Here is a 15,917-nt window from a genome sequence, read left to right as displayed (position 1 = left end):
ACTGGAAGATTCTAGAAGGCACCAGAACATTCTAGAAAGCATCAGATCCTAAAAGGGACTGAAATATGTACCTTTCGGTACTTGGAATCCGATGCCAAAATTAGCTAATTTCAAGAATGGAATATTTCTTGAAAAACTTACAAATAGTACAAACTAATGCCAAAAGTATGCTTAATCTAACAAAACTGAATAGAATATGTCATTTTAAAAAACACCAACATAAATTTGTTATTTAATTGACCTTATTTGCAATATTATATTCAAACAAATTTACCAAACATGTTTTACAAGAATTAAAATTGCACATATAAACTGTTAATAGTGTTACCGGTTCAGAGCATAAAACCACAACATTGTCAATAGCATCCTGGTAGTAAAAATATTTTCTCTTACTTTTACTCAGCTTGATATTTGGAGAAATTATTCCACTTATACTTGAGTGTCCTTGTTTGATTACAAACCTCTGATCATCAGGTGAGTAAAACCAGATTGCAGACCTTTTAAACACTGCAAGCAGCCCCTCAGCTTGGGTGAAGAAGTGCTCTTCATGCTGCAGTAATCTAGATCTTATCTTTGTGGCTTCAAAATCGCTCATAGGGCACCGCTTTCGTGAGTACAGCATGCTCCTCCACATAGCCAAAGCTGTGTCCAGCTGTGCCTGCCTGCTAATTGCATGTTTGGGAAGTAGCCAATCTAAGCTAATGCCAAAGTTCATAGACCTGTGTTTCTGGCTAATGGTTTCCATTTTTTGTTGCGCCGTTACACCCCCCACTGCCCAACCCATTTTCCATACACATCCCTCTGTTCTTCTGTCCCTCACAGATAAGCAACGGGATGAAACTCATGTCATGAATGGTACTCACGCTGCTGTCCTGTGATTTGTGGATCTCGGTGACATCGACGTCATTTTTGTGCTGGAAAACACAAGACAGGAAGTCTAAAGTTTGTTGTCTGAATAATTATTTTTCTTTTTCAGTTTTGCTTAAGTTACAGGACAAGACAGTAATGAAAGAGACGCTACTGCATTGATGTTTACAACATTTAAACATATGGACAACGTCAGACAAACTGAACAGATTACATTCTCCAAATGTCACTTACACTGAGTCATCACAACATCAGTAGATGGGGCAAATTCATAAATCTTGTACTAGGTACAAAAGCATGTAGTCAAGGATTTTGTGTTCAGAATCCACTGAAATGTGCACTGTGATCTTTCAAACAGTTTCTATAAATACTAAAGTTGGCAGGACTTCCATTCTTTTGTGATTCCCCCCCCCCCAGCTGAACAATGCCTGACAAATCTTTCACTCATTATTAAAAAATTCCATAACCACCACCAAGAAAGTGTAGTAATCTGCAGAGCAGAAATCCATTTCCCCAAGAATGCATTTCATTCAGCCCACAGACTCTGCTGTCTGTAAACAATTGTGATTGCTAAAAAAGAAAAGAAAAAAAAAAAGAGTTCTTTTGCCATTTTACTATGTTGTTACATTGCATGCATTTCCTCTGAACTTATTAAAACAGAGTAAGAAATATTCCTAGTCAAAATGGTGAAATACAAATCCTTAATTTAGGAGAAAAAACACGTTGTCAAGAGCACTGCATAAAAGTAAATCACAAATACAGTATATGACTTTGGGGGAAATATCTGCAAAGTGATGTTAATCATTACAATTAAATGCATTTAACTCATTTATCTGACACTTTTGTTCAAAAGCAGCTTACAATTATTTACCCTTTTATACAGCTGGGTAATTTCAATGGAGCAACTTAAAGTCAATACCTTCCTCAAGGATACTACAGCAGGAGGTGGGATTTGAACTGTGACTGTTGGCTCCAAAGCCAGAAGCTCTAACTACTACACTACCAGCTACCTTCAACAAGTGTACTGTGTGCATCGCTCTTAGAAAGAACACAATTTTTTGCATAAAGATGCTTAGCAAACTTTCAATTGCGGGAGCACACCTCAAAGCAAGGGTGCAACCCTTTTTCCTTCAAAGCCATCCAAAAGGCAAACATCTCACAAGGAAAACTAACTATGCCAAAAACACCATCAAATCATATGACTGCAGCATTATAATTTTAGGAGTGTCATGGAGATAGTATTGTGTATGTGATTATGTATGTGTGCGCATGTACGTGTGTGTGCGCGCGCGCGCATTTTAACACCAGGTTCTGGTGCTTCCTGAGCAAACACACACACATTTTCTGAACCGCCTGTCCCATACGGGGTCGCGGGGAACCGGAGCCTACCCGGCAACACAGGGCGTAAGGCCGGAGAGAGAGGAGACACACCCAGGACGGGACGCCAGTCCGTCGCAAGGCACCCCAAGCAGGACTCGAACCCCAAACCCACCGGAGAGCAGGACTGTGGTCCAACCCACTGCGCCACCGCACCCCCCCTGAGCAAACAATATGATAAAAATCAAGCAAAACGTTGATTAGAAGTACACAGCTATTTTTTATGTTATTGCCATGATCTGCCAGGTGAGTCAATGTTTCAGACAGCTGCAGCTTTACTTTTGGCAACAGGTGACCATCAAAATAAACTGAAAAGATTTTTGAATTACAAAAAGGGCAAACACACTGACAGCACACTGAGTCTGGTTATAAAACAAAACACAGCAGGGTGTTAAAGCTTCAAGGTGCACCTGAGAGCACAAATGTTTCCTGTAAAGGTCAGAAAGCTGTATTTCCAGGGTATAAATATGTTGCTTTGGTTTAGCTGTCTCACACTTCTGTAGCTATTTACTGTGGGCACAAACACTGCACGCTAACCCGGAGATGACCATTTCACAACTGATATATTCAGCATGTAGAGAACACAGCGATAACTGACTACAACCCACACACACACACACACACATTGGCTGAAGCTGCTTGTCCTGAGCAGGGTCGCAGGGAGCCGGAGCCTAACCTGGCAACACAAGGCATAAGGCTGGAGAGGGAGGGGACGCACCCAGGACGGAACGCCAGTCCGCCACAAGGCATCCCAAGCGGGACTTGAACCTCAGACCCGCCAAAGAGCAGGACCCGGCCAAATCCACTGTGCCACCGTGCCTATAACCTACCTATAACCCCAAAAACAAATTAAGTTTTTTTTTTCCTCCTATCAAATTTAAGTATTTATACTTCAATACATCTTCATGATAACAGGAACAATATTTTTACAACCAAGTCATCTACAAAAATGTGAAATCGTACATACATTTTAATTCAGTGCATATACAAAGTATGCAGTATATAAACAGCCTTCTAATGCACACTTCTGTTTGCAAATCTTGTATATCTGTTGGAATTAAGAGTGTCACACACAGAGCAGGCACAATGAATAAATCCATATAATAAGCCTAGAAATGCATGTGAAAAAGTGCAAGAAAGCATTGCATGCAGACAACCAAAAGGCTGAAACATACCAGGAAATTGGACAAGGCCTGACCTTGGGCCCAGCGGACCGGCGCAGGCCACCCATCAACCGCCGATCCCGTTTTTCGACAGGCATCGGCAACAAGGCAGCCCCGAGCTCCGGAAACAGGGGAAGACCGTTCCCTTCTGGGTCTTTAATTAACTGTACAGATGCTGCCTTTTCACACCTTTTATTTCACCTGCAATATCGGATGTCGCTATACAATAGAGAGGCCTTCTTCCATTTGGGAGGCAAAGCCTTTATCACACACACACACGCACAAAAAAAAGTGTCCTCACAAATAAAACTGATGGCAGAAACCTGCACAAGGGAATACTTAAATGGAAACCCGAAACGCCACACACTATGGGCCTTGGAGATGGCAGACAGGCTATATAGCTCCCAGGCTGTGTGAACATGTTCCTTCTTTGTGAGCTGATAATGCGCAATTCCAGTGCAAACAGAGACCTGCACAAACAAAGGTTTATGAGCAGGGTGTTACTTGGCAGGGGCAGCACCGGCGCAACATTTACAGCCTGCGCACCTAAGGATCAATCGCTTGTGTGTTTTTCGGCGTGCATCATCGGCCCTTTTAATCTGTATTGTTAGCATGCGAGCGGCTGACTAAGTATTATTTTTAGTGTAAAACCCCAAATTCTATCAGTTTAAGTATACATTAGAGTACCTCGTTAACTAATGTTATTGTGATCCAATTGCCAGTAGAGGTTTTCTGGATTGTGAATGGTCACTGAACCCTCACAGAAAGGGGAATGCCACAGGGACCACAGGCCAGAGCTGAGCTGAAGTGCCAGCTGGACACACAAAGCGTACCCGTCTGGCAGCAACAGGGGGCGTAGAGCCAGCACACTGACCCAGGATTATCTGATGAAAAATGACAGGATCTTGTGTGTAATCCTCTAAGCAGACCAGCAGTGATCGAGCTGAAAAAAAATCGAGAAAAAGCCTTTTTCCACCAACGTCTCTCTGGATGGATCCGCGTTTGCGTGATTCGCTAGGGGCGCTTGCTCGGAAACACACACACACACACACACACACACACACACACACACACACACACACACACACATTTTCAGAACCGCTTGTCCCTTACGGGGTCACGGGAACCGGAGCCTAACCCAGCAACACAGGGCGTAAGGCCGGAGGGGACACACCCAGGACGGGACGCCAGTCCGCCGCAAGGCACCCCAAGCGGGATTCGAACCCCAGACCCACTGGAGAGTAGGACTGCGGTCCAACCCACTGCGCCACCGCACCCCCCTGCTCGGAAACAGGTTTATCCAAATGTTGAGACGTACGAGCATCGCAAGCAAACATCATGCATTCGGTTGAATGAGGAAAAAGTGATCAAGCCTTTTCGAAGAGCAGCGAAAGAGAGCGCGATAAGAACATGGGCAATGTAGAGCGGCTACACCGTAAGAAAGAACAATTGGCATTCATAGGGCACGTGAGAGATGTTGAACTGTGACACGCCTTGGGCAAGATTCACAGTTCCGAATGCGTCAGAACAAGCTCTGGTATTCGGCTTTATAAACACACCCAGAAACAATCACCACACGGTCGCTGTCCATTTTGAGAAACACACCGCATAAGGTTACTTGCAGACGTAAGCCCACTTGTGTTCCAGCGTCTCCGGTTAGGTGCTGAGCCGCATGAACAAAACCGTAACTTACTCTAGAAAATCAGAGCAGCCTCATAACCGAACAACAATACATTTTCCGCACAGTTACAGAACGAGACTGTAAATGTGACCAAATGCACCAGTTGGTGCTTAATCTAAACTGGTTTGGCTAAATTAATCACTTATTAATTAATTACAAGAAAGTGAACACCGCACATGGAAGACTTATGAATAAAAATGTTTAACACATTAAAGAGAGGCTTCTTTCATTATTTTTCATTCCAGGTCAGCTAATTGTTCAGAAGAAAAGTTTTTTTTTTTTTGCAAAAGGCCATGCTATGTTCAGGCATGGTGGTTGTCCATCACTCTGCTATAAGGGGAACAACTAGACCAGTGATTCTGGATGGCAATTTGAACTCATATCGATGAGATCGTACAGGCTTTGACTCCAAGAGTGCTGAAAACAAGTCTGTTTCAGGGATCAGTGAGTCACAAAAAACTAAACTGTTTTCACACATAGTTGAGGCATCTTGCTCAGGTCAGTCCTAACCCCAGCGACACTCCAGGAGTACACCCCTTTCATACTAATTCCTGACAGGTAACACTGGATTGTGCCTTACTGAGCAAGGCTTTATTAGGTATGAAAAGGAACTAAAATCCTTGTCTGTGTTTCAAACAAAGACATAATTAAGAATTCAGAATGTTCTTCAACATGGAAAATTCATGTAAGCAACACAGTGCATGTGACTGAACCACATTAATTTTGCTGATGCTTTTCTCCAAAAAGACTTACAACGTTAAGGTTACAATTATAAGCTTACAATGATAGATCCATTTATAGAGCTGAGTAACTGTTAGCGGAGCAATTCGGGGTAAGTACCTTGCTCAGAGGTACTATAGCAAGACTTGGCATTCCAACCCAGGTGTTTAGAGTGTAAGACAGCAGTCCTAACCACTACACTACCTGCCCCACTGAAGTGACTGAAACTGAAGACAAGTCCAGTCTTTCACATGCTCAGCACACAGCAAGCGGTGTCTCTGACCTGCTTTCTGTCTTGGGATATCTCCACAGACGGTATTTCTCCGGTCAGCATCGAAACCACATCCCGAGGTGCGGCGCCTAACGGCCCAGGTCTTCTGTAAGACAGTCCCCCGTCCTCTGGGGTTGGGTTGTTAACCCACTCCAGTGAGGTCCAGTCAGCGTGGCCCTCGTTGTCAGGCACAGTCAACGTGTCACCAAAAGGTTCAGATGCAGAATGACCCGGCACTCTGCGCATGTCTGGCACAGAGACGCTCATGCGCTGGTCCAGCGTACGCTTGTTCTTCACCTCCAGCTTGCCGCTGCCCCCCCTGCGACTCTTCAAGTTGCTGAAGAGCGGCTTGGCCTTCTGCCGTATGTTGCCCCACACGCTTGTCTTCTTACAGTCCATCGCCAGGGGAGTCCGCAGTCCTTGCTCTCAGCTACATCCACCGGTGACTGAAACCAGACAAGAAAACAAAGATACAATTACTGATTCTCACATTTTCTGTAGCTTATTAAAAGAGTACTCAAAACAAAAAGTATTACAGAATTTACAATTTTTTTAAAAAAAGCAATAACCAAGTGGGATGAATTTTTTCACTGACCGCTGGAAGGGTCTCCTGGAAGTGACTTGTTAATATGTTAATACAACACTGAACGTACCACACAACTAACTACTAGTATACTTATATACTGCAAGTCTTTCATCATAATGTAAAAAATAGAGAAAGAGGGAACAAGGCCTTCTGCTGTACAACTTTAGAATGTTTTCTCTGCCTCTCTATGTAGGAGAACTTTCTGAACTGTAAAGCTGAAAGAAAGCCAAATAACTAATGTTATTCAGTATTATTCAGTATTATTGGATACTGCATTTTGAACAACTGTAAGCGCACACAGTAAGTGCATGAATGTCTGTATACACAGTGTCTTTCACTTTTACTCAGCTAAACCAAACGCATGTATATCCACATGCAGTGTCTTGTTGATCTAAAATGCTTCAGGATATGGAATTGGCGGGGGGCGCAGTGGTGCAGTGGGTTGGACCGGGCCCTGCTCTCCAGCGGGTCTGGGGTTCCAGTCCCACTTGGGGTGCCTTGCGACGGACTGGAGTCCCGTCCTGGGTGTGTCCCCTCTCCCTCCAGCCTTACGCCCTGAGTTGCCGGGTTAGGCTCCGGTTCCCCGCGACCCCGTATGGGACAAGCGGTTCTGAAAGTGCGTGTGTGTGTGTGCATGGAATTGGCAGCATTTCAAGCTTTTGTTTACAAACAAACATTAAAAACCCCTCTTCTGAACATGCTGCTGAGGTTAGGATCTCTATACAAACCTTCTACTTACGTTTTTATTTAAGGTATCGATTCCAACCCACTAATCATGTGTAACGTAGCTTTCCGAGTTCAATCCCCGTTGTACGTACTTTGGCAAAAAGAGCGGTGAAGTTATTGGCTCAATGTGAACTGGTATTTACAAACATGACAAGATAACAGTGGAGAACGCAAAACCATGTGCCTGAAAAAACTACAGTTCCCTAAACATGACTGGGGAAAGAAAAAAAAAAAAGCATTAAACATTGCGATTTTATATCTTGGAAGGAGACAGTTTCATATTGCTTATAATGAGATATTTAGTGAAATTAATAATTTTGCAATCATATTAACATAACCATGACTACAGATGGGCTCCAATGCCTCTCTTCTGCCAAGACAGAAAAAGATTTGTGCAGTGACACTGGTTCCTTTATTTGAAGCCGCAAAAAAATCTGAACTCGTTTCCACTTTCACTTCCAAGACCCACGAAGAAGAACATGTTTAATTGCCGTTCCGCTCGGGGGAAAGCATAGAGGCAGCTGCCCTACTGCGGATGACTCAGTGCTTAACCACTGGCAGATGAGACGCAGCTTAAAAAGCCCTCCAGTCACAGAAGATGTTGCAATACTAGGCTATCGGTCCCAATGCCAAGTTTTAGGAGTCTGTTCCAGCTCTTGTTTCTTAATCCATTCCCGCTTTGAGGTTAAAGACCATTGGTAGGTTCACACAAGGTTTTACAGTAAATTTTGCCCATCAAGTTCCTGGGCTGAAGCTCAAGTGCTTATATTCTACATGGCATATTGGGTTAATGTGCTCGCAAGAGGACATTAGTCCAATCTTGTCTAAGTGCTTCCAGAAAGGGCTTTGAAAACTTCCTGTGTTATTACAAAAAGGAGGCGGCACCTCTTCCTGCTCGCCGAATAAATGCCGCAAGGCAGACCTCAGGACTTTGCTGGAACAGCCATGTACAGAGGCCTCTTGAGACTTGGGCAAACTGGGTAGAATCATGACTCTGCAGTTTACTACAGTTTACTCCTCGGACTGTATGTAAAGAACGAGAGAAAGTCAATGAAACAATACAGGTACTTACAGAAAGAAAGACCATTTATTGAACTTCTGGTGTGGAAATGTTTGAGGGGGCACCGACTACACTGGGCACGTTGCAGCACTGTGCACTAAAGCAGAGGTTCACCCTGACAGTGAAACCCCTTTATAAAATGGGTGTGCCAATACCTCACATTGCACTTACGCACAACGTGTTCACAAACACATCTCAAGCCGTGCCGAACACATGTTTTATACGGCAGAGTAACAGAAAACAAGATGCTACTGAAAAAGAAGAACGTCTGGAGCTTGCTGGGAAGCGTGAGACTGACCCAGCTGGAAGCCGAGTAACAGTTTTGTGGTCGGATGAGATCAAGGAGGAGCGTTTTATCCAAAATTCAAATTACTATTTACAGCACAAAGGAAACACTTCACACACCTGAAGAAATATCATCACCACAGTGAAGTATGGTGGTAGTAGCATCATGGCATGGAGTGCTTTTCATCAGCAGGGACTTGGCACCTTGTTAACTTAGACGGAAGAACGGAGAGAGCAAAATACGTGAAAATGTTGCAACGGAACCCGCTGCCATCTGCTGAAACGCTGGAGCTCGGGAGAAAGTTCACCTTTCAGCAAGACAATGATCCCAAGCACAAGGCCAAAGCAACACTGGAATGGCTCAAGAATGAAAAGGTGACAGTCAAAGTTCTGAATTCAGCCCCCACTGAGACTCTGGTACTTCTGAAAACCAGCCAACCTGAACAACTTGTAGCAACTGTGTCTAGAAGAACGGGCCAAAAAACACTCCTAAACAGTGTGCAATGCTGGAAAACACTTACTGAAAAAACTTTTAAAGTTGCAGCTGAAGCAAAATGTGATGCTACAAAGTATTAATTTCGATACTTATAAAAACTGCATATTTCAGTTTTTTCTTAAAGTTTTATTTTCTCTTTTCTTAAAAAATGCATTGTACTATACAACATCACCATAAAATAATTTTGAGTTTTAGTGTTTTTTTTTTTTTGGGGGGGGGGGCGGATACAGTAGGTCCCTGACTTACAGATTTTAAGTAAAGAACTTTTTGCTGTTACAGACTATTGAAGAATTATTTCTTATTTATTTATTTATTTATTTAAGAAACAGAGCTAGCATACCAATTCAAATCGTGCACCAAAGCCTCATCTTATTCACTGAGAGGCAGTGATTGTGAACAGTAAACGCTGCTTTAAGTTTGTCAGCACCTTGCTATAGCTCTGGCCACAGTTCTTTATACTGCTTTCTTATTTTCAACAGGCCATAAATAGTGAGCCAGGATACTCAGACCACGCACGCGCATTCTCGAGGGGGGATAGAAACAGACATAGACAGACATTGCTGCTTTGATCCTCTCTGAAACACAGAACTGTCATATTGCTAATGTTTACATTTATTCATTTAGAGGATGCTTTTCTCCAAAGTGATATACAATTCATGGTAACAAAATTCTCTCACTTAATGCAAAATCGCCATTTTTGGCAGCATACATTGCACAAGTAGCTGAACGGAGAATCAGAATAGAAATACAGAATTGATGATGAGCCCCTGGCCCATTTGCTGTTGCATCTGACTAAAACTTTTGTAACAAAAAGTAATAAATTAGTTCTCAGTCACACTTGGTTGATACATAGTGGACCCACTGTATGACAGTAAAAGAAACCTTTATGGTACCATTTTTGACTCAGTAAAACAAGAGACTTGGTACAGGTACTGTACGTGTGGGTGTCTACGTAAGTATACCGTATATATGAAAATTGTGACAAAACTTTAACCACAGTTGGAGCAATTCCAAATCTACGCACTTTTGTTTGCATTTTAGGTCATGCTGGAAAAGACCATTTACAAATGAAATGTAAGAGAGCATCAAATACTTGAGGGTAAACATTTAAAAAAGGATGTGTAAAAGGGTGAAGTCCTTTAAGGATGTTAATAATTCATTTTGAGTTTGTGAAATGGTATTTTTCTGTGGAATAGCTGTTTCCAAAGGGAGGAACCCTTAGAGGCCAATGTTGTTCTTAAAGCACTGGGTAAAGTGAAGGTGTGGAAACACTGTGCTCTCCCAGGAACCAACACACCTCCAGGAACAGCAGCTCCAGAGAAGCAGTTCTTCTTCATACACAGATGTAGCAACAGTGTTTACCCTCATGTAGTCACTAGTTTGAACATCTCCAATAAATATTTATTCACAATGTAGTCCGTACATCTCGTTTGTGCAATAGAATATATATAGTGGTATCATTATAGTGGATATATAGAGGATCAACTCATTTTGTGTACTTGGTTCTAATGACCTTTGTAACTATTATAGAAGCAGTAAGGGTGCACTCCCCCTGGCATTTTTGCCTGAATAAAGTTATCTGTTACATGAGGTTAGAGATATCTACGGTTAGCACTTGAGGACAAGATGAGGGTTTATGTCATGTCTAAATATGCAAAACCACTGAACTGAATGAGTGTACTTTCTTTTTCATTTTATGTAAGAATAAATTCCCTTAATCTGAAACATTCATTAACCTTATGGTGGGCGTAATTTTATCAGCACGACTGCCAAGGCCATGCAAAAGAGAAAGACATAAAAGTGTGTTGTACAAGGGTGGGGGGAACCAAGCATGAACACAAATGCCACTGGATCTTCTACACAGACAAAGCAAACAAAAAGGCCAGTTTTAAACAATCAGTCACCACAACGGGAAAACCTTCTCATTGCATCACTTAACTAGATGCAGTTTTGTAAAACTGTAATTTGCATCAAGTTCAAAGGAATGCTTCCAGAAGCTTTGCAAATCAAAGAGTGAGAGTGGACTGGGACAGTGGCACAGCAAGTAGCGCTGCCATCTTACAGTGCCTGGGTGGTGCGAGATGACATGGGTTCGTTCCCCCGCTCAGTCTCTGTGGAGTTTGCACGTTCTCCCCATGTCTGCATGAGTTTCCTCCCACAGTCCAAAGACATGCTGTTCAGGTTCACCCATAATGTGTGAGTGATAGAGAGAGTGTGTTCCACTGATGTATGGATGAGTGACCCATTGTAAGTAGTGTATCTAGCAGTGTAAGTCACCTTGGTGAATAAGGTGTGGGGGCTGATAACACTACATAGAGTTCATTGGAAGTTGCTTTGTAGAAAAGCATCTGCTAAATAAATGTAAGTCACTGATCAACTGCTACTCACTATGTGTTCATAAGCAGTGGTTAAGACATGCAGGTGGAGTGTGATTCCTTCATCATCAAAACCACAGCTCAGTACCAACAGGCCTGGTCACTGGACCTATTGTACTTCCTTATAGGCTAGAAAAGCTTCAACTTGTCCTCCAGCATAAGCACTTCTACTGAGACAAACCTCTCAACAAAATCAAAAAACAGTTGAAAGAAAATGCAACGTCCAGAGATGAAAAAAGTTCCTATGTCATCTGTGATACCTGTCAATCCCATGCTGACCGTTACAGAAGTTATGGCTCCTTCACATTGGTGGGGTTTGTCGGGTGGTATGATTGTGCAATGTAACACTTTCAGAGTTTTAGATGTTCTTAACGTCTAAAAATCCTTCTATGAAAGAAGCTTTAACGAATGTGCAATTTTATCGTGAGAAAACAGTTCAGAGCACAGCTAATCAACGTACTGGACTAGGCAACTGCAGTCTCAGAACCTTGTCATTTACTTCACAGGACAGGTAGATAATACTTGATATTTTAACCTGAAATTCAGGTTAACAGTCAGCAAAATCTTAGAGCTGCAGACTGCAAATCTGCTGACAAACATAACATGTCTTTAGTTACAAAATCCTAAAAACAAAGAGCTGGCAGATTATTTCTACCCTAGATCCACTCATCCCACCCACTCATTTGAATTGAAATTGCTGATCTTTCTTGGTGTATGTGTGCAAAGGGTGTGAGAACAACCACTGAGCTAGTTTTGGCTCCTCCCATATCCTGTGCCAACCACTTCCTTCTCACCTAGCTGGGGTCTACCCATAGTTCTGCTCAAACAGGAACACTGCCTCCAGGCACGGATGACACCAAAACGAATTTATTTTCGCATCAAGATAAAAACTTCACTTACATTCTCAGCTGGAAATTTTACTGAAATAGTTTGTTACATAACTCATGACTGTCGTAATACAAATGACTTTCCTGCATTGGTCCAGCTTCTAAACAAAACACGTTCCACACTGAGAAATACTCTGGTTCGGTATGGCTCAAGGACACCAGCTGTCTTCATGTTAATCTTCCTTGAAGAATACAACAGAAAATAACTGTAGATATGAAAAATTCAGCTTATTTTCTACACTTCAATTCTGGAGACTACTACACTCACAGCTAAAGTTTTATTAACAGCATAAATCAGTGACAGGATCATTTCGATATAAAATGACAAAAAACACAAAAATACAGAAATATCATAAATGTCAGGATTGTTTACAGATGTTCTTAAAAATTTAGCAGATTTGGATTATTGAAGATATAACTAACCGTTACTTACCTGATGCCTTTTGTCACGGTGATTCAGCGTTTAAAAAAATGGACAATTATTTACCAATTTTTACTGCAGGGCATTCTAATCACTTGAGGGCAAGTAACTCAATCAATGAGATTACAGCAAAGGTGAGGATCCCTAACCAGCACAATATCTGCTAGTCCCAGGTTCTGCAGACCTGAGTCAAGCAGGTTTTCAGCTCTCCTTTCACCACAAAGAGTTCAGAAAGACTTGAGTGGCTTCAAGTAAAACAATAAGTTCAACTAAGAGATTCCTTAATTAGGAAACATTGATTAAAAAACTGATAACCCATAATATGGTTGGTACTCTGGCAGGCTACCTAGCAGTAATATAAACAAGAACCAGGTAAGAGCTGAACAGCAGCATTTTGTACATTGTGGAGAATAACCCTGTGGTCTGGGAGGTATAGCTCAATAAGGCAACTGCATGAAAGAGGGGACACAGGGTGTGAGACTCCCCATAGTGTAGTAAGACATGTAATCCTTTAAGCAGGACCTTGTCTCCGATCTCCTAGTCCAGTGGGACCGTAGCTGGTCACAGACACCTGTGCAGGATGCGGCAGCATGCACAGCACAATTTGACAATGCATTAGGGTCATAAGCCTCTTATGGCTTAAAGCCCAAGCTTATTCATATCTCACAGTGGCCACTTGCAATTTCAACAATGACTGCAAGGGCAGTAACTCATGCAGGGCTCACAAAGACAAAAAGAGGGGACCCAAAAAAATTTTAACAGAAACACAGCTAAGCTATTGCAAACTCTTATTTTAGCCCCTCAACAAACACCGGTTATGGAAATTTCAAAATATCTGCATTTCTCTCCAAGAAAGGTTCCTCAAACACATGCATTAAGCAGTGTTACAGTCAAATGAGTGAGCGCTTTGCAGACAAGATATTTTGAATCTTTTCTGATGTAAGCAGTTTGGGTAGCTTGAGCAGATTGAAATCACCAAAGTCAGTGATATGTCTGATTCTGAGGTTTTCATGAAAAAAAAAAAAAATGCTGAGACATTGATGAAGGATGAATATTAAAAGCACTGAAACTTGCCAATGGCATACAGGTTATGAAAGAATGATGCACGCAAGCTATCAACCACAGCATGCGTTGCAAGAAGAGACTAAAACAAACAGTTATTCAGAAATGAATTTCAGTTCTACTTGACCAGAGCAGCCTAACCTTAAGTCATACTAAAAAAAATGAAGTAGGCTAACCTTTACCACAGACTGGGGCTGTGGCCTCTGCTCCTTTCAGAGAAAGCCTGCATATGGGAAAATCTGAAGTTTTGCCCTCAGTGCAACCCCAGACTACCATAAGCTGATTTAGGTCATCTTCTTGCACGCACTGTATGTTGTGGTATTTGAAAGCATTAAAAACCAACATCACTGTGATCTGCCACTGGAAATCTGTTGACAAACCCTCAGATCTTGCAAGTCTTCAGTTCAATATTTCAACATTGTGTGACTAAAAAAAAACTGATACTCTGTTAAAGGCCTGACATTGACTATAATGTGAAAATCAGTGTCAGTATTTCTTCATTGGGACAAAGAAGGGGGGGGAAAAAAAAAAAAAAAAAACACCCACCCCTGTGAGTAACGTCAGGCTTGTTTAGTCATTCATGAGCTGACAATTCTATGACTGTTAGGAATTATATTACAAATCTCACAAACAGGTTAGTGAACATTACACGCTAAAGATGAACTTCACAAGAGTAAGGTTGTGAAGCCAAGTGTGACATTTTGGTCATAAAAAAAGCCTTTTGCTTTGCTTTTCGTATGTGGTTTGTACATACGTACCACACAATGCTATGCCAAGACCAAGGTTTGAAAGTTGCCCCAGTTTTTCTTCTTTTTTTTTCTTTTTAAATTATTAAAGGAAGGTTATTTTTCCTGGGGGTGCAGTGGTGCAGTGGGTTGGACCACAGTCCTGCTCTCCAGTGGGTTTGGGGTTCAAGTCCCGCTTGGGGTGCCTTGCGGCGGACTGGCGTCCCGTCCTGGGTGTGTACCCTCCCCCTCTGGTCTTACGCCCTGTGTTGCCGGGTAGGCTCCGGTTCCCCATGACCCCGTATGGGACAAGCGGCTCTGGAAGTGTGTGTGTGTGTGTTATTTTTCCCCCTCAAACAGGCTCTTCTTTACACACACACACACACACACACACACACACACACACACACAGTAATGTGAAAAAGAAACAGCCTTTGCAGACTCAATAATTCCACACTGAAATGCCTTTTATTGTGAGCATATTCAAAGAACTTTTTATGGTTTATCACTTGCTACTGTACAACCAAATTTAAAATTCTATTAGCTGTAAGCACACTTACATAGCATTTTATTGTTTTAACTTCTGTCAAATTCTTCCTTTGGTACGCTATTTGTTTTCTACATTCATTTGCAGTGTTTTATATTTTAATACATTTACATTTATTTATTTAGCAGACGCTTTTCTCCAAAGCAACTTCCAGTGAACTCTCTGTAGTATTATCAGCCCACACTCATTCACCAAGGTGATTTACACTGCTAGATACACTACTTACTATAGGTCACTCATACATACATCAGTGGAACACACACACTCTCTCTGTCACTCACACACTATCCGGGAACCTGAACAGCAAGTCTTCAGGCTGTGGGAGGAAACTGGAGCACCCGGAGGAAACCCACACAGACACGGGGAGAACATGCAAACTCCAGAGAGACTGAGCAGGGATCGAACTCACGTCCTCTCGCGCCATCCAGTCACTGTGAGACAGTAGTGCTACTCGCTACTGTGCCGCCCAAAATTTGTACAATTTTTGAGACTTTTGCCATTTTTTAAGGGATTTTTTTATGCCATCACTGCATAAGAAAATAGCTTCCCATGCCACCGTTTGCTACAGTGACATTTTAGACTGTAAATGTTTAAGCTTAGACATAACAGGACAAAACTGCCCTTCCTTGATTATATCTAAGAAGTAACACCGCTTTACATCAACAGAA

The 15,917-nt window shown here is 42.2% G+C and overlaps 1 protein-coding gene across 2 annotated transcripts in view; it reads right to left on the bottom strand.

Annotated features, from left to right (window-relative positions):
- Positions 1–15,917, bottom strand: part of LOC108926619 (multiple C2 and transmembrane domain-containing protein 2-like) — a 62,517-nt gene that overhangs the window by 43,195 nt on the left and 3,405 nt on the right. For both annotated transcript variants that reach the window (XM_018739416.2, XM_018739417.2), the window contains 2 exons: positions 6,092–6,525; positions 864–914 (listed from right to left, as the gene is read on the bottom strand). In XM_018739416.2, coding sequence (XP_018594932.1) covers positions 864–914; positions 6,092–6,478 — 438 coding nt within the window. In that variant the 5' untranslated portion in view covers positions 6,479–6,525. The remainder of the gene's footprint in view (positions 1–863; positions 915–6,091; positions 6,526–15,917) is intronic.

The sequence above is a fragment of the Scleropages formosus genome, chromosome 7, assembly GCF_900964775.1.
Source record: "Scleropages formosus chromosome 7, fSclFor1.1, whole genome shotgun sequence".
NCBI lineage: Eukaryota > Metazoa > Chordata > Actinopteri > Osteoglossiformes > Osteoglossidae > Scleropages > Scleropages formosus.
Note: the sequence above shows the minus strand (reverse complement) of the source record. Positions and strands in the feature narration are given on the sequence as shown.